This window comes from Acomys minous, assembly GCF_964271855.1.
Source record: "Acomys minous genome assembly, chromosome: 7".
Classification (NCBI taxonomy): Eukaryota; Metazoa; Chordata; class Mammalia; order Rodentia; family Muridae; genus Acomys; species Acomys minous.
The window spans coordinates 73,899,516-73,919,192 of NC_140488.1; the positions used below are offsets into that span (position 1 = coordinate 73,899,516).

Below are 19,677 nucleotides of genomic sequence, written 5' to 3' on the forward strand. Positions count from 1 at the left end.
GCTGCCTTTGATGAACTGCACCTTGAGCTGTGAACCAGTATACACTCTTTTCCCCTTAAGTTGCTTTTGTCAGGGTATCTTATCACAGCAATGGGAAAGGAAGCTAAGACAAATGCAAGCATCCCTCCCCCTTCAAGGTCATCCTGGGTCCCTTTTTGGTCTTTCTGTCTTTTTGTCTCTGTGCCCTTTGTGTCTCTTGTCACACTCCGATGAAAGCACATGGACTCTGACTTTCCTCTCCTTCTGCCTATTAATCTGTGTATTCCAGACCCAGCCTTTACTTGCAACAAACAATGAAAGCACACAGACTCTGATTTCCCTCTCCTTCTGTCTATTATCAGTACATTCCAAACTTTGGCTTTCTAATATTATATTTACCAAAAACCAACAAAATTCACGAGCTCAAAGGAATACCCAAGTTCAGAAAACTTTTGGCACATCCTATATTACACGGTGTTCGCTATTACACGGTATCAGTTATAGTGGCAGTGCGGATTGGGGTGAGGGAAGAATCACAGTCCCCTCTTTAGCAAACCTCCATTCCCTGGGAGTCATGGCCTGGACAGTGCAGGGTGAACCAATAGCAGACAGAGTGGCCCTCCCTCCCCAGCACCCAGTGCATTTGGAGAGGATGTTTGCATGAAGGGAAGCAAACAGGTGGTGCTAAGCAACTCTACCAGAGATGTTGATGGGCACAAGGTCAGACTGCGTGGAGCAGGGCTGAAGCCAGCGCTTCTCCTTTAGGATGGGCAGAGGGAAGGGGCCATTCCAGGCAGTTTGCTTGTTGGCAGGAGACAGGCTCAGGCAGGCCTCCGAGGCCCTCACACCCTGGGTTGTGGTCTCATCCTCGCTCAGCTGCCGCTTTGTAGGCTGTTGGGAGAGAGGGTGATGGAAAGAGTGTGCTTCTGAGTGGTGAGGAGCTGGTGCCCATAGGATGGCTGCTTAGGCAGAATGATTGGAGTCCTCTTGAAGGCAGGAAAGCATGTACAGGCTGCCAGGCTAGGCCCCCGCTGTGCAGGACCCTTCCCAGTGGGACCTCAAGGCAGCCCTGCTAGAGAGCAGTGATGAACAGCAGCAGCTTCCAGGGGGTGGGGATCACATAAGCAGTTCAGGATCCCCTGTCGGTGGGTGCATGCTGGCTCTCCCACGTTGGAGAAGAGGCAACTCACCATCAATACAAACTCCAGACGCTTGGCAGACTGGGGCCTTGGGCTGGGAGTAGGCTCAGGGGCCTCATCAGAAGAGCGGAAGGTCTGCCCCAGAAGTCTGGCCTCTGAATACTGTTCCTCATAGTCTTCTGAAAAACAGCAGAGTGGAGACACACTCTAGGGGGCCTCAGCCAAGTGCCCGGCTCAGGGAGGACCATGAGCTAGCTAGGCTGCTGCACTAAGCTGCCCAGCCCGGCTTGCATTGCTTCTTTGCATTATTTTCTGGCCACTGGATTCAGAAATGGAAAAGTGCTTGGTTCCCAGGACCATGAGGGCACAGGAGGAAAGAAAGTCAGTAAATCCAGGCTGGGCTGCTTTGAGGACCATGCCCTTTCTTAGTGGTCCCCACCTTAAGCACTCAACTGGGAGCCAACACTCGGGATATAGACACCCTTTGCTAAACCTTCCATTCTCTGAGGCCCTGCATCTCCTCAGGTGTTCTAAGGAACACTGCATGACGCAAGAAGAGATCCACACTGAGAAGGCCAGTTTGGAACTCTGCCTTGGATTGCAAGAACTTCATGTTTTGTTTGAGATAAAGTCTTGCATGTGGCCCAGGCTGGCCTCAGAACTCAAGATCCTCCTGCCTCAGCCTCTTGAGTGCTGGAATTACAGGCTTCTGCCACCATACCTGGCTGCAAGGACTCATACTTGATGTTTTCTAGATCTGATTCCCCTGTGGATGGGGTCAGGTCTAGGGAGGCTAAAAGTAAGGAAGCTGAAGGCGGTGGTGGCTAGAAGACAGTTCACAAACAACATGAGGACATAAGTCCATGGAAGACTGGAAAGGGGTTGATCCAAGCAATGACTTAGATGAAATGCATTTAACGTGAGGGCTTGAATCTGGTACTGGGGCTCGCTCTCAGGGCTGATTCTCTGCAGCAGAGCCCCTCCTCTATGCCCAGACTCTCTTCAGAAGCCCTTCCAGGTGCCTTTTCAGTGTCAGGGCAGACACCTAAGGAACACTCCTTCCTTTGGGCTATGGCTCCTGGGCATGTCAGGGAAGTTCTTTTTTGTCAGAAGTAGAATGTGCCTCTCTGAGTTTCTGCGTACTGGTTCTGCGCACATTCCCTCTTTTCTCCTCCTGCCTGGTAGCCCTTCCTTGCTGGACACAGGGTTCATGGCTATCTCTCAGCATCTTGCTTCTCTACGGTTACTACTGCTCTTTGCCGAGAGTTAGGGGTTTCAGCTGCATCTCAGTTGGGAGGCCCAACTGCACTGGAGTTAATGTTTGCTGGCATGGAGAAATAAGAACTGATAAGGCCCCTTGGACATTCAGTTTCCATTAGGCACCTCTTGGGGGATCCAGCTCTGTGTCCAGTGTTTCTGAAAAATCTTGAGTAGTAAGAGAAACGCAAAGGTAGCAAGAGATGGCTGTGTGTGTGTGTGTGTGTGTGTGTGTGTGTGTGTGTGTGTGTGTGTTGTGTGTATGGTGCTGAACATAGAGTGTGGGGCCTTGCACAGGCTACCACTGAGCTACACCTTCAGTTTGGGGATGTGATTTCTATGGAGAAGCTCATTGTGCCTGGGAGATTATTACAACAGCAGAGTGTGTGGAGTCCAGGTTAGGAGACCCTACAGATGTCTCCCCTCTCCTTTTTTTTTTTTTTGTGCCAGAATTCCAAGTATGAGTGACCAACAGGACAGCTGGAGGTAATGTGGGTCCCCATTGGGGGAAGTCTTCCATCCCTCTCTCTGAATTTGCTAGACCCACTACCCCACCTTGGCCTGGATGTTTCCCCCTTATGGACTACTGAATCAAAAAGGGAGGGAGAGAGCAACAGCCCTGGAGACAGAATCTTAGCATCATCAGTCTGGAAGGTGAAAAGAGAGATGGTCTGGAAGTGTTTTTCTTGCTTGCTAGCTGCTCCCAGGTTCTTCTTTGCCTCCCTCCTGCTGCGCAGCCGCCTCGAGGCAGCCCCCCTCCCTCGCAGTACCTTGCAACAGGCTCTGGAGATTGAGCTGCGCCTCGCGAAGCAGTTCCTCTACACTCGGGGGCCTGCCCGAGGAGAGGAACACGTTCACTGGCTGTCGCCATGACGACCTCGAGTGGGCAGTCGCTGTCGCATTTTCCCGACCTGAGTTAGCTGCAGCTAGGGAAGGAGAGAGTGAGTGAGAGCGCAGCCGCGGGAGCCAGCGGGCTCCCTCCGTTCCCGAAGGCCCGCCCCTGCTGGGGGCGCTTGTGGTTGTGCTTAAAAGGCGAGAGATCGCTGTCCGCAAGATTTTTCCTCGACAGATCCTGCAGCGGTCCCTTCCCTTCTACTCTGCCTGTCTCTGTCCGCGTCACCATTGCCAGCGTCTGGTCCGTGTCCTGCGCCTACCGCCTCCGGGTCCCGTGCCGCTGCCGGCGCTCTCCGACCCCTGCCACGAGGTAACGGGTCCCGAACGGAGCCCCTGTGGGTGTGGCCGGGGCTCACTTGCACCCTGTAGCCCTGTCACAGCACTTTGGTCTCCTCCTGCGCCCACCTCCGCGTTTCTGCCTCCTCCTGCAGTCCCCATAACTCCCTACCCCCCAACTAGTCACGATGTCAGAGGCGGCGGGAAATCTCAATAGCCTTCTCTTGGCGAATGTGGCCCTGCGAGAGGAGTTAAATGCCCTTCGAGGAGAAAATGCCCATCTGGGCCTGCAGCTCGGAAGAGCCTTGGCCGAGGTTAATTCCCTGCGGGGCAATGCCTCGAGCTACATCCACTGGCCGGTGCCAATAGTGCCGGTTCTTGCGGAGGAGAACTTTGAGTTCCTGCTCCATGAGACCGATCCCACTCCGGTGGAGGAAGTGCCTTTCCTGTGCTGGCCTCCTCCACGCACAGATCCTGACTATGTCTCAGATGATCTTTTGATTAATGTGGTCCAGGACTATACCAACCCCGAGGGGTCCACTGACCCTCCTCTGTCACCCAGCCTGTCCCAAGCAGAGCTGCACTCTCCTACCTCAAGGGAGCCACCCTTAGAGGTCCTTTTGCCACCGCTGGAGAGGCCAGACATAGAACCCTTTTCAGGCGACCCAGTCTACCTGGCTGAATTTCTGATGCAGCTAGAGACCTTCATAGCAGACCATGAAGACCACTTCCCTGGGGGCGCGGACCGGGTGGCCTTTCTGATCTCCTTTTTCACAGGCGAGGCAAGAGACTGGGCTATCTCAGTCACCCAGGAAGGAAGCTCATTGTGTGCCAACTTCCCGCGCTTCCTGGATGAACTCCGTAAGGAATTCTGTGGCCCCATCCCCTCACATGTGGCTAAAAAGGCCATCCGCAAGCTCAAGCAGGGAGACTGTACCCTGGGCAGCTATGCAGATGCTTTTCAGTTCTTGGCCCAGTTCTTGTCTTGGGATGACTGTCGCCTCCAAAACCAATTCCGCAAAGGCTTGTCAGAACTTTTCCGAAAAGAACTCTTATGGTCAACTGAAATGGCAGACCTAGATGAGCTGATTCTTGAGTGTGTGGAGATAGAAAGGAAAGTGCGCGTCCCCAAGCCAATCTCACTTCCTGGAGTTCAAAATAGCTTCTGCCCCTTAGATCTGATTCCTAATGAGGATGACAATGAAGGAATAGAGTGCTACAGTGAGGATGAGGATGAGGGGGAAGAGGCAGGCAGGTACAGGCTGTATTTGAAGGACCAGAGGAAGCACATGATAGCTTTCCCACAAGATATGAGGGAGGAAGAGGAGGAGATGAGGAAAGAGGAAGAAGAGATGGAGGATGAGGAGGAAGATGAAGATGAAGATGAAGATGGGGATGAAGAGGAGGAAGAGGAAGAGGAAGAGGAGGAAGACAAGGAGGAGATGAGGAGGAGTGAGGATGGTGATGACAATAAGTACGAGGAAGGAGATGAATTAGAGCTTAGGGTCCTGGAACTAGAACAGGAGGAAGGGAGGGAGGAGATCCACTATGAGCATGTGTATGTGCATGACCACATCCATACACGGATGTATACACTTGCTGCCCACCACCACGGCCTACATGGAGAGCTGATGGAGATGGAGGAACCTCTCCTTGTTGACACTTCAACCCAGACCATTAGCTCAGCAATAGGCTACCATGCTGAGAATCACTTGGGCGTACCGCCTTCCACAATCCATTCTAGGAGACAGAGGAACCAGACTCCAGTCCCACCTCTGGAGGGCCTTCCAGGTACCAATTCTCCCTTCTACAGCCCACCACCACTCACTGGCCATGCAGGTCGCTTGGGGCAACGCCAAATGCGAAGACGTGCCTCCTCGGGGGTGCTGTTCTGCCTCCCTCCTAGCCAGGGGAGCCACCGAGCTACTCAAGGCCGAATCCGAGTGTGAATGCTGGGGTGAGTCGGCCATAGGGGAACACACCCTTCTACTGCACCCCTTAACCTTGCTATTGCTGCTGTCTGTGCCCCATCTACTGCCCAGTCCTTAAGAAAACTCCAGCCCTGGAGACCTCAAAGAAGACCTGCAGAATGCCAGACTGTTTTTGTAACAACAACCAGAGAGTGAAATGTGCCCAACCAAGGCCATTTAGGAAAGGAGAGGTCAGTACTGGAAGCCCTCTTGCCATGTCCTCAGCTCTGTCCTCGTACTAGTTGGAAAGCAAGTCTCTGGGCCTGTTCTTCTAGACGCACTGGTCACCTTTGTCTTCTCTACTTGTCCCCAATCTTTGCCTCTCCTGTGCATCTTTGCCCTGTGTTCTACACCTTTATCCTGACTGGTTCAACAGGACTTTGCCCTGGGCCTCGTGGATCTGCCCCAGTCAGTGATGTAAAGTACAGGCTACCCTAAACTCTTAATGCTGCTGAGGCCACTTATTAGACAATGAATAGGACAACACCAAGACATATATACTGGCCCTATTTCCAGCAGAAGGGCCTGAAGAGGAGCCTCCAGCCGGTGCAGTGAGAGCATGCAAAGCACATGTACAGTGGACGGCTTGACGGAGACTGACTCTCTTTGGCTGAAGGTGGCAAACTGACTTCACTTTGAGCACTGGGGTTTACCCTTCCCTCAGACTCCTGCACCAGGGCCCTTGAACAGCCTTTGGCCAGTTTCCCTTTGATGTTGCCTAAAGGCATTATGGATAGAAGGCGGCCCGAGGTGGCAGCAATACCACAACTCTGTGACATCCTAAAGAGTGAACCGGGAACAGGGCCTTCTTTTCTTTGGCTAGGCTTTGGGCTGTAGCCTCAGCCAGAGGCCTCTGAGGAGACTGTGCTCAAGATTGTGGAGGTGGCCTTGCTGGCCTGCTCTTTAAGCCCCTCTGACTCTAAGGAGTCCTCAGTTCTGAAAGGAGAAACCAGGGCTGGCTCTCCAGAGACTACATTCATTGTAGCACTGCTGTCTAGGCACCTCTACGGCTGTCACGTGAGGGTCACTCTCTCCCAGGCCTGTTGTTGAACTTCAATTAGCCAGGGTGGCTTAAGGGGTGACTGCCTCCTATATATACTCCAGGGACTTTTTGGGCACAAATTCAGGTGCCTCTAGAAAGAGACCTGTGGTTCACTTTGGGTCCAGGAGATACTGTTTCTGCAGTGAAAACTCCACATGTATTCTATCAATGCGGGCCACAACACGGTAACCTAATTCACTGCTGGCCCAGCCTGTCCCTGCATAGTGAACTTCCTGTGTAGTGCCTAGCAGCTGGGGACAGTGCAGCCCAAGTGTCTGTGGCCAGCGGTGGGAAGAGAACAGGAAACGGCATGCCTTCCTCACTGGAGTCTGAAGATGAGAGGCCGGCCCTAGAATTTGAATCTAAGGCCAGAAGAAGGAACCTGTGGAACGGGAGTCCTCGACAGAGCCAGTCCTCAGACTGGCTTACGGTGAGACCACTAGTCATCAGCCAGAGGTAAGGGGCCTGTTTGCTTAGCACTTTTGTCTCTCTTAGCCAGAAGCTCAGTGGAACGGGGTTCCTAGAACCTGTTGCTACCGTTTACAATGGTTTCCACCCCCAAAGGAGAGGAGTTAACATATAGTCATTGTGGAACATTTGGGAAGCAGAGAACATCGCAAGGACAAAATAGGCCCCCTCACAAACATCCAGAATCTCGCCACACAGGAGCAGCACTGGTTTCTTTCTTTCTAGTGGGTTCTCACTGCGTTTTCTCAAAGCTGAGGCCATCCTGCTGGAGGGCCAGCAGCAGGACTGAAGTGGCCATCATCTGTGTGGCGCAGAGCCATCTCACCGTCCCGAGGTGTTAGACATTTCAGCTGTCTGATTTCCCCGATCCCAGCAGGGCAAGAGTAAAGAATCATGTGAAGACACTGGTTTGTGTCTTTTTTTTTTCCAGCTTATTTCCTCAGGCGAGCGTTCCCGAGGGGGGAAAAACATTATTCTTCGAAGCTATGGACCCTGTCTGCTGATGTCACCATGCTGGTCATGCTGCCCGTGTGCTTGTGGAGAAGTACAAAGAGCAGGCGGCTTGTACTGCAAATTCCACAGACCGCCTTGGCACAGGCTTTGCCTGGCCCCATGGTGCTTCTTACCCTGAACACTTGATGCTTCAGCCAGGGAGAGAGCACATGGGCACTAAACTGGTTTGTGGGCCTCTGGGGTCAGAGAGGCCTTGAACTTCTGTTGACCTTTCCCTTTCCTTCCCAGATCTTCAATATTTGTTGTGATGTGACAGCTACAGGAACTGTCCCGAAGCTTTGAGTGCCTCCTCGGGGTTTAAAGGGGTGGGGGTGGGGGTGGGGGTGGGGTGGGGTGGGGTGGGGTGGGTGCATGCAGGGTATGAGGGTAGCCTAAGGATATCCAAAGGCTCTGGAGAAGTAAATGTGTTATTGTTATTACTGTTACTGTTGTATTATTGTGTTGTGAAGAGAAATTGTTCTGTATGCCAAAGCTTTCTCTCCTCAATAAAAAAACATAAGGGTGTGTAAAGATTGTGTCCGTCTGTGTTACTGAACAAACATAGATGGGCATCTGTGCTACCTCCTTTCCCAGGCACTTTAACTGATCTGTGGTAGCCTGAAGCCTTGAAATCCTTTAGCGGGGGGGGGGGGGGGGGGAAAGGTCCAGCAATGATACGCAGTTCTTGGAAGGAAGGAGTAAAGGCAGGCAGGGTGGAGAGGGAGGGCCCTTCTACTTTGGGACACTAGATGGTGCTATGGGACTCCAGTGAACTAGCTGGAACCAAATTCCCAGAGCAGGCCAAGGGGGGCCAGCAAGACTTCCCTGCTTCTTTCTAGCAGACTGCACCCCATTCTGGGACTTGCTTAGCTTTCTCAGGCATTAGTTTCAACACGTTTTCCCCTTTGAACCCCTGCTACTTGTGAGTGCTGGGCTAGGCATTGAGGCTCTGCCATTATCCTACATCCTGATAAGCACCCTGGGCAGCAGGTTATTTATTGGTCTCACCCTCTTCAAGGTAAGGCTACAGGCTTAGAAGCCACTGCCCTACAGGGTGACTGTGAGCAGCTTCTTTAAGGCCCTGTAGTTGTTGGTAGGCAGCTCCTGGGGCAGCTCTTCTCTGCCCTGAGACTCCACTGGGCCTACTGTCTAACAAGGCAAGTCTGTCTCTTGATTCTGCCCTGTTCTGCCTCCTTACAGGATTCTAGGGGAGAAACAGTCCTAGTAACAGAAACATGTTTGCCCTTGACCCCTTGAGAGGAAGAAAGGGAAGAGAAAGAACCATTTCACCCAACACTGCTGCAATCCAGACAGGCAGGCAGGCAGGCAATGCTGTCTCTTTTCAGAACTGAGGAAGCCAAATCTCAGGAATCTTAGGTCTGATGGGGGCCTCTGCGTCAAGTGGACTGTATCTGGGGGCTCTGAGGGTAGCATCCAGGTGGTGGTCTGTTCTGTAGAGAAAGCCAGCAAGGCTGACCCAGAGGCAGTGCTGAACCCGTGGCTGATGTTCATCTTGGGGAAGGACGGGGCTATACAGGCTGTGAGCTGTCCCAGTGGGTACTGGGACTCCTTCTCAGGCCTTAGGGAGTCCAACAGGACACTCATTAGCCTAGAGATTTCTCATGATGTTGCAGGCAGGGGCAATTTGGGGTCAGTTTGTATAAAGACTAATGAGAGCAGGTGAAGGACAGGAGGAAAAAGGGTCAACTGTGTACCTGTCCTGTGGGCTTCCAGGCCTGCCCTCAACCCCATCCTCTCTCTGGGCACACCTTGTTTGCTTGTTTAGAAATTGTTTAATTCACAGAACCAGCCCATGGCATGGGATACAGCAGAACAGCAGCAGCGCAGTCTGGTCCATAATTGAAAAAAGCAGGTGTATAAATCAGCCTCTGGGTGGAGACCTAGGAGTAGCTGCTGAGGATCCCTGTAGGTGTCAAGATGCTTAGGGGACTAGAGGATGCCCACCTCAAGAATGAAAATGCAACCAGGCTTTAGGAAAAGAAAACACCCCTCCCCCTGCCTCACAAAAGCCTGAGTGTGAGAGATATAGCTTGAAGAAGCTGGCAGGCTATAGAAAGATGTCACTGCTTTTCTGGGTTGCTGCTGCCACCCAAAGATAGACAGGCTCCACTTGGAATCCTGGGCACCCAACCTAAAGGAACCTTGAACCTCACAGCAGCCTTTTTGTATGCCAAGAATAAGGAAATGCCAGAATAGAAGAAAGGAAGGAGGAGGGGGGGGTAGAAGGATGAAAAAGATCACCCCAAACCATCTTCCCAAGAGATGGAGGAAGACAGATACTCATTCTGTCCTTTAAATGATCTTTAAGTGAGGAAACTGGGATCTGAAAGTTCACACAGCTGGCTCAAGGTGACCCCAACAGGGTGACATCCAGAATCTGTGCTCCCATTCTCTACCTACACCGCCCATAGAATCAGTCTCTGGGATTCCTATGTCTGAAAAGCTTCCTAGGCAATTCTAATGGCCAGTCTAGCTGTGGGGACTAAGTAGGTCCGATGACACTCACTGGCCAGTCCCAACCCTTTCCATACAGCTCCCAAAGAGGGCACCAGGCCAGAGGTACGGTTCTAATAAATAGTACAAACTGGAGAAATAGATGCCACAAGGATTCCCCTGCATATACCATGGGCTGGTGTAAGCTGACCCCTCCCTGACCCCTGCCTCAGATTCTAAGAGGGAAAGTCCCATAGGGTGGGTGTGCAAACATTTGTCTTAGAGAAGTTGGGCCTATCGATGTGAAGCCTTTGCCCTCTGTGCCCAAAACTGGCTTCTGGGGCTCAGGAAGAGATAGTGTGGACTCCTGGGGACAACCACCTAAGGAGTGAGGTTGAGACTACTCTACAAGGACCTCCAGTTAGCAGGTCCTCCATCTTGCCCAGACTAGGGAAAGCACAGCAGGCCATCTCTCCCCAGGGACCCTGGGCAGAAACGCAAAAGCCCAGACTTCTCAAGTTGCCTTGGTAACAGGGGATCTACTTGGAAGAAAACAGCTTCTTAAAGGCTTAAAAGGGTGGCTATTTCCTTTGACAGTGAGCAGGCTCTGACCTGTTCCCTGCACCCCCTTCCCTTCCTGCCAGTCTCTTACAGATGTAGGGCAGGGGCCCCTTACCTCAGCAGCACTCCGAAGGTGAGTAGGGTGGGGCTGGGGCATGGGGGCCCAGGATGGTAATATGAGAAAGGTTAAAGTGGGAGGTGTGAAGTGCTGGTCACGGCTGGGGTGTTGGGGCGGGGAGTGAGGCAGGTCTTATCTTACAGGACCCACATGCGGCAGAAACAAGGAGGGTCAGTTCCCCTGCAATTCCTGTCTTTCTTCCCACCTACCGCACATAAATAAAACCCGGCTCGGGTATGGAATAAGCCACAGTCTAGCCAGTCCAGCCTCTGTCATCTCTCCCTTAGACTACTGCTGTGCTTCCTCGCTGGTCGAAGCAGCCTCTACTATCTGCTTCTACTAATCAACCCATTTTCTCTGCATCTGAGGTGAGGTTACCACGTGTGTGCACACGCACACACACACACACACATGTGCTATAGTGAGACCCTTCTGAAGAGGGAGGGAAGGAAGGGAAGGGGGAAAGGGGTGGGATTCACAAACCTTCCTGGCTCCATTCCAGTGGCAATCTGCTTAGATCCAAGATGACTTCCTTCATGAAACCACCTCTGCTCCCAAGCAGCCTTGCCTTTTTGAGCTCCTCCGCACCCTGAACTCTTGGCCCCGTCGAACCATGAGGCTGGAACTCCACTTAGGAGGAACAAGGGTGTTCTGGGTTTGTAACATGAGCACATAGCTACAGTGCCTGTGCACTGTGAGAACGTGGACTTTCCCCCCACGGACTATGGATGCTGCATTAGTAGCGCCTTTCGAAGGAGGTCTGGCCCTTTAGACCTGGCTGGTGGTGTGCATGCGAACCTGGGGCAGTCCTCACAAAAAGCTAGAGGGGAGACAATAGGAATTGTAACCATCTAAGCAGGAGCGGGGATATTCTAATGACAGATTCAGGCTCCTCCCTTGTGCTATCAGACTTCTGAAACAATGGAGCCCAAAGAATTAAAAATTTCCCAGGAATCCCATGCTGGCAGTAGGGAAAGGTTGAAGCCTTGGTGTCACCCAGAGGAGGAACTTGCCTCCCAGGAAGAGGCCTGACAACTTATCAAACCAACTTGCAGGACAGATCAGAGCCCAGACTGTAGTGAGTCAGTGATTCATCTCCACATCTGTAACCCCAAATACCAACTTGGGAGTCACTGGACCTCTTTATTTGTTCCTCATCTCAATGTGGCCACACTGAAAACCACTTTTATCTGGTTTTCATTATTACTTCTCTCTTTAATTGGTGTATTGAGGACAGGAGGCAAAGCCTAGCTTATTCAGACGGCCAGGGAGCTAGTTGCTCCCCCTCTCCCCACAGATAGGGTTTCTCTGTGCAGCCCTGGCTGTTCTAGAGCTCACTCTGTAGACCAGGCTGGCCTCAAACTCACAGAGATCTACCTGTCCTTGCCTCCTGAGTGTTAGGATTACAGTTGTATGCCACCACATCTGGCTCAAAAATTTGTTTGTTTAGACCTTGAATTCACATAGATTCGCCTGCCTCTGTTCTAGAGTGCTGGGATTAAAGGCGTGTACCACCATGCCTGGCTCAAAAATGTGTTTGTTTAATGTGCTCTGCCTGCATGTACACCTGCATGCCAGAAGAGGGCATCAGATCACATTATAGACGGTTGTGAGCCACCATGTGGTGGCTGGGAATTGAACTCAGGACCTCTGGGAGAGCAGCCAGTGCTCTTAACCTCTGAGCCATCTCTCCAGCTCCTCCTGCTCCCTCCTTCTTAGCTGAGATCCTTGGCAATGTCCATGTTCTCTCTGAGGGCAGTGACGTCCTCTCACTCTGTTGTGAAGAGTGACCTCCACTGGGCTTTAGGTTTATAGAGACTCGCCCTGGACCTCAGCTTCTGCCATTCTTGAGGTGATCACTGTGCTTCTCTGTGTCTTGCTTCCCTTTTTCTAAAACTGGAAGCGAGAAGAGAACGCATTAATGTGCTCATTGGTATGTTCTATCATCTTTGATAGGTGATAATAGCCCAGACCTAGGTAGCTGGACTGACCGTGAGTCAAGCCCAGATGCTCTGCGTTTAGTAATCACCGCAACACTCCTATGAGTAGCGCTAGCAGTCCGGCTTTAGTGGATTAAGACACATAGCGCGGAGGTGAAGCTGACCAATGTCATGCAGACAGGCAAAGTTTTGTGGCTCGAAATGAGGCCCAAGAGAGCTAGGCACACACCTACACCCACACCTGTAACACCTGTAACCTGTAACAGGTGGCAAATTCCAGGCCAGATTTGGCTACCTAGTAAGACCCTGTCTCAAGAAGAACAAAACAATGACACACAACCAGGACCCAGGCATGGTGGCTCATGCCTTTAAGCCAAGCACCTGATAAACTTTCCAGTTTAAGGCTGGCCTTGGCTACATACTGAGACACCTCCCCCCACCCCCACCCCCAAAAATATCTCAGTAAACAAACGAAAGTACCCCAACACCAAAACAAAACAACAAAACTAGGCTCAAGAAGCAGAACTACTCTAAGATCTCAGGCAGAGTCTTAATCTTTGGCAAGTCACGTGTGGACTCCTCTGTCAGTTTGGAAAACCCAGATTCTTTCTTATTGTAACATTTTTTGAGATGCAGTCTTCCTTGCCTTACATGCATAAAATATATAGTATGACAAAGGAGATCAAGCAGATGAAACTGTCATAATTTTTAGAAAATCATTTTGTGGTCCGATTCTATCCCTAATAACAAATTAAATCACAAGGCCCAATGGCAAATCTAGAGATTAGCGTCTGGTAGTTTCTGAGATTTAACAACTGTAACACGATACGAAACTAGCTGTGATTTTTCTTGGTGAGAAAGTCCCAATACAGCTAATATCATCGGGATTTGTGGCCTCCACTCATACTTCGAGGAAATGCTAAAAGTCTGTTCATGGTTAGTGGGGGGAAAGATCAAATCATTTTTCTACCCCAGTTCTCAGATCTTCTAAATTCTAGCCGCAGACCTGTTGGTGATCCAGGGAGTTCCATCCAATTAAGGAGCCTTGCCAGAGGGCATCAGAGAAAAGACAATGGCTGCCCTGTCAGCTGTGAGGACAAGCTGTGGGCTGGCAGAGGGACAAGTGTGTGGTTTCTCTTTCAAGAACTGTTTACAGAAATCATGAAGTCTGGCAGCTCCCTCTTCCTCTTGGTCCTGAGTCAGCAGCCCAGGGTGGGGCTGATGCTGTCCCAGTTGGTTTGGGTTTCTTGTTCATTGCACACCCAGCCCAGAGAGTTGACTCTCTCCTTCATTTTCTCACCAAAGAGATGTCTGTGGGGTTTTGCTCTGTTTTAAAATTGAGACCTACTTGCAGGAGAAACAGATGTCTCCTTAGGAGTCTGGAAAATAATCGCAAAGTAGACGTGTTATTGACTCTAACATATTTTCTGAGCTAATGAATGCTTTATCACAGGACCTGGGGCAGGCTTGGGGGCATGCAGAGAAAAGGGGAGAACCTCCCAACTGGGTCAGTCACCCTAGATCATCAAGCAGAATCCACCCTAGTCTCATATCTCAAATGCCTCTGCCTGCCTTTCTGAGTGTCTCACTTGTCACCTGAATCCCTGCCAACCAGGACAGCACAGCACTGGGCACTATGACCATGGAGACATATGGTCACAATGGTAGGAGGCCTTCCTTGCCTCTGCTCTCATTCAGGACACAACATAGACAGTGCTCTATAAGATCAAGGCCCAGGGCTAGCCACAATGTTTTGCTTGAGGGGCCCTGCTGGTCAGAACCTGATGCCTTCGGCACTGTTCCAGGCGCTCATACTTACTCAGAAATGAGTGGCTTTGGCTAAGGGCCATGTACTAAAAAGCTGCAGCTTAATTCCCACAGTGAGAGGTAGGGCTGTGATGGCCCTCTGCACCACAGTCACTGGGTACTAAAGACACTGCTTTAGAATAAGTCTGCCTCAGTTAGCACAGGGAACAGAAAAGAATGCTTTGGGACTCAGGCTGAAAGCTACACATGCAGGAAGGAGGAGAAGACTTATTTTCTTGCCTGTAAAGGGCATGCATATGGCATTCTTAGATGCCCAAACGCAGGCGGAAGGAGCCCAAATGGGATTTCAAAAGAACTTCAGCTAAACTAACCAAGAATAAGACACAGAAGGCTCTCAGTGACTAAACCTCAGAAGTAAACATGGAAACACTATAATTGACCTTATAGAAACAAGAGAAGTAGAAGGGAAGATACCGTGAACAATTGTGTACCCAAAAGACAGCCTAGATGAAATGACTAAATTCCTGGAAAGTCACAAACTCTCAAAAGTGACTCAAGATGAGGCCAGCGAGATGGCCTGGCAGATACAAGTGTTCACTGTGCAACCTGATGGCCCGAGCTCTATCTCCATGGTAAAAGGAGAAGAGACTAGACTCTAGAAAGGTGCTCCTTGACCTCCACACATGGTGGTGGCTCCAATAAGAATGGCCCCCACAGGCTTGGATATTTGAATGCTCAGTCACCAGGAAGTGGAACTGTTTGAGAGATTTAGGAGGTGTGATCCTATAGGAGGAAGCATGTCACTGGCCAATGTCAGGTCCAGGTCTAGTCTGCCTGTCTGTTGCTCCCTCTCTCCTTCCCTCCCTCCTTCACTCCCTCTCCCCACCCCTCTGGCTGCTTCTGGATCAGCTTGTAAAGCTCTCAGCTACTGCTCCAGAGCCATGCATGCGGCTCCCTGCCATGATAATAATAGACTATGCCTCTAAAAAGGTAAAGTCTCTGATCAAATGCTTTCTTTTATAAGAGCTGTCTCGGTCATGGTGTCTCTTTTTAGCAATAGAACAATAACTAAGACACACATGCTCTGTGGCAGGCTCATGCCTGCACACACACACACACACACACACACACACACACACACGCACTACTGAAAAAAAACTTTTAAAAGTGACTAAAGAACTAATAGAAAGTTCAAATAATCTTATAATAATTAAAGAGATTAAATTATCTACAAAGAGAGGCCCGGGGGCCTGGGAAGATGGCTTATCAGTTAAGAGCATTTGCCTGTCTTGTAGAGAACCCAGGTTCAGTTCCCAGCACTCATAGGGAAGCTTAGGTCCCGGAAATCTGACTCTCTCTACTGCTTTTCACGAACATTGCATGTATGTGGTTCACAGACTTAGATGCAGGGAAAACATCCATACACATAAAATACGAATGAATAAATGTTTTAAAAAACGAATGAACAAATATAATACAATACATACATATGATATGATATTTTTTTTTGAAAAAGGAAAAGGTCAGAAACACATGGATTTTCTGCTTAAGTTACCAAATACTTAAAGAAAACCTAACACCAATTCTTTATACATTCATTCAAAAGATCAATAAGAATGTAACAGTTTTCCATTAGGCCAGTGCTACTCCGACACTATTGCAGGCAAAAAAAAAGAAAAAAAAAAAAGACACAAGTGCAGACCATTATCTCGTATCAATATAAACGTAAAAATTCTCAACAAAATGTTAGCATACCAAATCAAGTAATATATAAAAGTAATCATATACTACTACCAAGTAGAATTTATTGTAGAAATGCAAGATTGTCTTAACATCTGAAAATCAATGTAATGCATCGTATTAATTCACTCTCCGTTCATGTCAAAAGCATGCAAACAAACTAAGAATAGATAAAAGGCATGTAAAAGAAACAATAACATCACGCTTAATGTGTTGAGACACTGAATACATTCCCTCTAAGATCAGAAACAAGAGCAGGGTGTCTACTCTTTACTACTTCCATTCAACATTATACTGGAGTGTTGTGATTTGAATGAGAAATCTCCTCACAGGCTCATACATATGAACTTTGGTCCCCAGTTGGTGATGCTGTTTGGGGAAAGTTATGGAGTCTTTTGGAGATGGAGCCTCCCTGGAGGAAAGGCATCACTCATCATTGGGGTTAGGCTTTGAGGGTTTTATGCCCTAATCCCACTTCTTATTCCAGCTGTCTGCTTCCCTTCTACAGATGAAATGTGATCTCTCTGCTTCCTGCTTCTGCTGCCATGCCTTCCCTATGAAGATGGATTCTATCCCTCTGAAACCATAAGCTACAATAAATCCCTTTTTCCTTAAGTTCCTTTTGATCATAATATTTTATCACAGCATCAGCAAAGTAACTAATACATAGAGGTTGTAACCAGAATGATTAAATAAAAAATAAATAAAATATGTACAGATTGGAAGGGAAGAAGTAAATTAAATTTCAAAGACATGATCTCATGCATGAAAGATTCTTAGAAATCTATTAGAAATAGTGTGTTTCATATGAATCATAAAAATGTATTATTAAATACTTGCAACAAAAATCTGAAATGAAATCAGGAATGATAAATATTGCAAGCCTATAATCCCAGCTATTCAAAAGGCATCTGCAGAAAGCTATCAAGTTCATGGCTAGCCTAGGCAACTTTGTGAGGCCACATTTTCAAACAAAAATTCTAAAAAAAAAAAAAAAAAAAAAGAGTTAGGGATGTAGCTTAATGGAAGAGCTCCAGCCTGGCATATACAGTTCATTTGTTATCCAGTGCTGAACATTAATTAAAAACACCCAATTTTATCTATAATAACATCATAAAAAATAAGGCAATGTGGGATAGAGAGATGACTTAATGGGTAAAATCACTACCCAGTGACCTGGCTTCCATGTCTGAAATATAAGTAAAAAGCAGATGTGGCTGGGCCATGGTAGCTCAATGCCTTTAATTCCAGCACTCAGAAGGCAGTCAGGTGGATCTCTGTGAGTTCAAGGCCAGCCTGGTCTATACAGTGGGTCCTAGGAAAGCCAGGGCCACAAGGAGAAATCCTGTCTTAAGGAACAAACAAACAAGAAAAGCAGATGTGGTAGTGAGCATCTGTAATGTCAGTACTCCTCCTATGGAGACACAGGAGGCAGAGCCTGGAGAATCACCTGAAAATCTGTGGGCCAGCTATCCTGGAATTCACTGCTCAGCAACAGAAACAAGATAAATACTACCTCAACAAAGTGAAAAGAGAGAAGGGACTCCCAAAAGTTGTCCTCTGAACTCCACATGTGTACCACAATATGGATGTACCTACCTACCTACCTACCTACCTACCTACCTACCTACTCTCTGTCTCTCTCTCACACAAAGTAAATACACACACACACACACACACACACACACTTTGTAGGTGTTGAGACAGAGAATCTGGAACCACTTGTCCCAGGTTCTTTATTCTTCTTAAAAATATATTTATAGCAGGGCATAGTGGCACAAGTCTTTAATCTTAGCGCTGAGAAATAGGGGCAGCTTAGATCTCTATGAGTTCAAGGTCAGCCTGATCTACAGAGCAAGCTGCAGGCCAGCCAGGGCTACACAGTGAGACCTTGTCTTAAAACACAAAAATTCCAAAGAATTATAATAAAAAGAGGACTGAGAATAGTGTTCAGAGGTTCACTTTATCAGTATTTATAAGACCCTAGGTTCGATCTGAAGTACCAACACCTCCTCTCCAAAAAGAATTAAGCACACAGGAACGCATATAACAAAAGCAGTGCAAAACTTGTATACTGGAAGCTACAAGCTGAAAAAGTTAACTATGAGAGCAATCAGAAAGACATTCCATGTTTATTGATCAGAATACTTAATATTACTCAAACACTACCTATATTGGTATAGAGATGCAATACAATTCTTATTAACACTTTCAGTTTCTTTGTAGAAATTCACACAGGGACCCTAAAGTCTATATGACAATTAAGATATCCCAAAACTGCTAAAACAATCTTCAAAAAAAAAAGTTGGAGGACTCACTTACTGATTTCAAAACTTTATATAAGCTTTTGATAATTAAGTTGTTAATTATCAAACTCAGTTGAATATATAAAGCAATATAACAGGATTGAGAGTCCAGACACAAGCCTCGCTCGTCTACAACCAGCTGACTTTTGACAAAGGTGCCAATTCCACTCAAGGGAAACAGTCTTTTCAAAAACTGGTATCAGGGCAACTGGTTAGGTAAATGAAAAAAAAAAAAATGGAACTGAAATCCATTCTTATGTGCACACAAAAGTAAAGCCAACTATATCAAAGACCTATACATAGCAGCTGAAACTATACAACTTGGGAAACATAAGTATAAGTCTTTGAGACCCTGGATTAGATGGGTTCTTAGATATGACAATAGTAGAAAAAAACATACAAACTGTACTTCAATGAAATGGAAAACATTTTGTCACAAATAATTCCAAGTGAAAAGTGAAAAGGCATCCTAGAGAATCGGAGAGCATATTTGCAAGTTATGTATATGATAAGAGACTTGCACCTAATGTTTAAGCATCTCTTATAAATCAATGAGGTAAATAATCTGGATCAAATATTGGCAGGGGAGCTTAGAACATCTCTCTCCAATGAAGATATATAAATAGCCAACAAACACACAAAAAGATGTTCAATGCACAAATAATCATCAGGGAAACAGAAGTAAAAAAATACTACTTCACATCCACTAGGATAGCTATAATAATACTAATAACAATAACAACAACAACAACAACAACAACAACAATAATACATGCTGTTTAAGATGTGGAGAAACTACTCTCTTCATACACTGCTGATGAATCCACTTTGGAAACCACCCTTGCAATCTCCAAAGATGTCAAACACGATTTTGCTACTAGGAATATACCCAACAGAAATGAAAATGTATACCCATATAAAATGTAAACATGAATGTTTACAGCTGAACTGTTTACCCTAGCCTCAAAGCGAACCAATCCAAATGTTCATCAACTGGCAAGTACATAAACCAACGAATTATACAAAGAAACAGAAGTACTGATACATTCTACAGTGTTGATAGAGCTTGAAAATATCAAGCTGTGGGAAAGAAGCTGGCTGCAAAAGGTCACATAGTGAATGATCCCATTTCATGGCATCCAGAACAGGTAAATTCATAAAATCAGAAAGTATATCAATGCTTGCCTACGGCTGGAGAGAGGCTTGGGAGGAAATGGTGAGTGACTGATAATAGGCATATTAGGGTGATGCTCTAAAATTGATAAGGGTGATGA

General features: G+C 47.9%; 2 protein-coding genes across 14 annotated transcripts in view; one reads left to right on the forward strand and one right to left on the reverse strand.

The window, feature by feature from the left end:
- NHSL2 (NHS like 2) overlaps positions 1–19,677 on the reverse strand; it is a gene marked incomplete at its 5' end in the record, with an annotated part of 256,434 nt that overhangs the window by 18,089 nt on the left and 218,668 nt on the right. For 4 of the 12 annotated variants that reach the window (XM_084789438.1, XM_084789443.1, XM_084789444.1 and 1 more), the window contains 3 exons: positions 678–870; positions 1,170–1,297; positions 3,146–3,301. The exons of 5 other annotated variants lie outside the window; for them this stretch is intronic. In XM_084789438.1, the coding sequence (XP_084645564.1) occupies positions 678–870; positions 1,170–1,297; positions 3,146–3,301 (477 nt within the window). The remainder of the gene's footprint in view (positions 1–677; positions 871–1,169; positions 1,298–3,145; positions 3,302–19,677) is intronic. 3 more of the 12 variants (XM_084789442.1, XM_084789448.1, XM_084789446.1) reach the window with 1 other exon arrangement.
- RTL5 (retrotransposon Gag like 5) lies at positions 3,323–7,842 on the forward strand. 2 transcript variants are annotated; one of them, XM_084789457.1, is made up of 2 exons: positions 3,323–7,013; positions 7,456–7,842. In XM_084789457.1, the coding sequence occupies exon 1, from the start codon at positions 3,734–3,736 to the stop codon at positions 5,492–5,494; it is 1,761 nt and encodes a 586-aa protein (XP_084645583.1). In that variant the 5' UTR covers positions 3,323–3,733; the 3' UTR covers positions 5,495–7,013; positions 7,456–7,842. The 2 variants fall into 2 exon arrangements, with proteins under 2 accessions (XP_084645583.1, XP_084645584.1); XM_084789458.1 differs by having other exon boundaries at positions 3,323–6,987.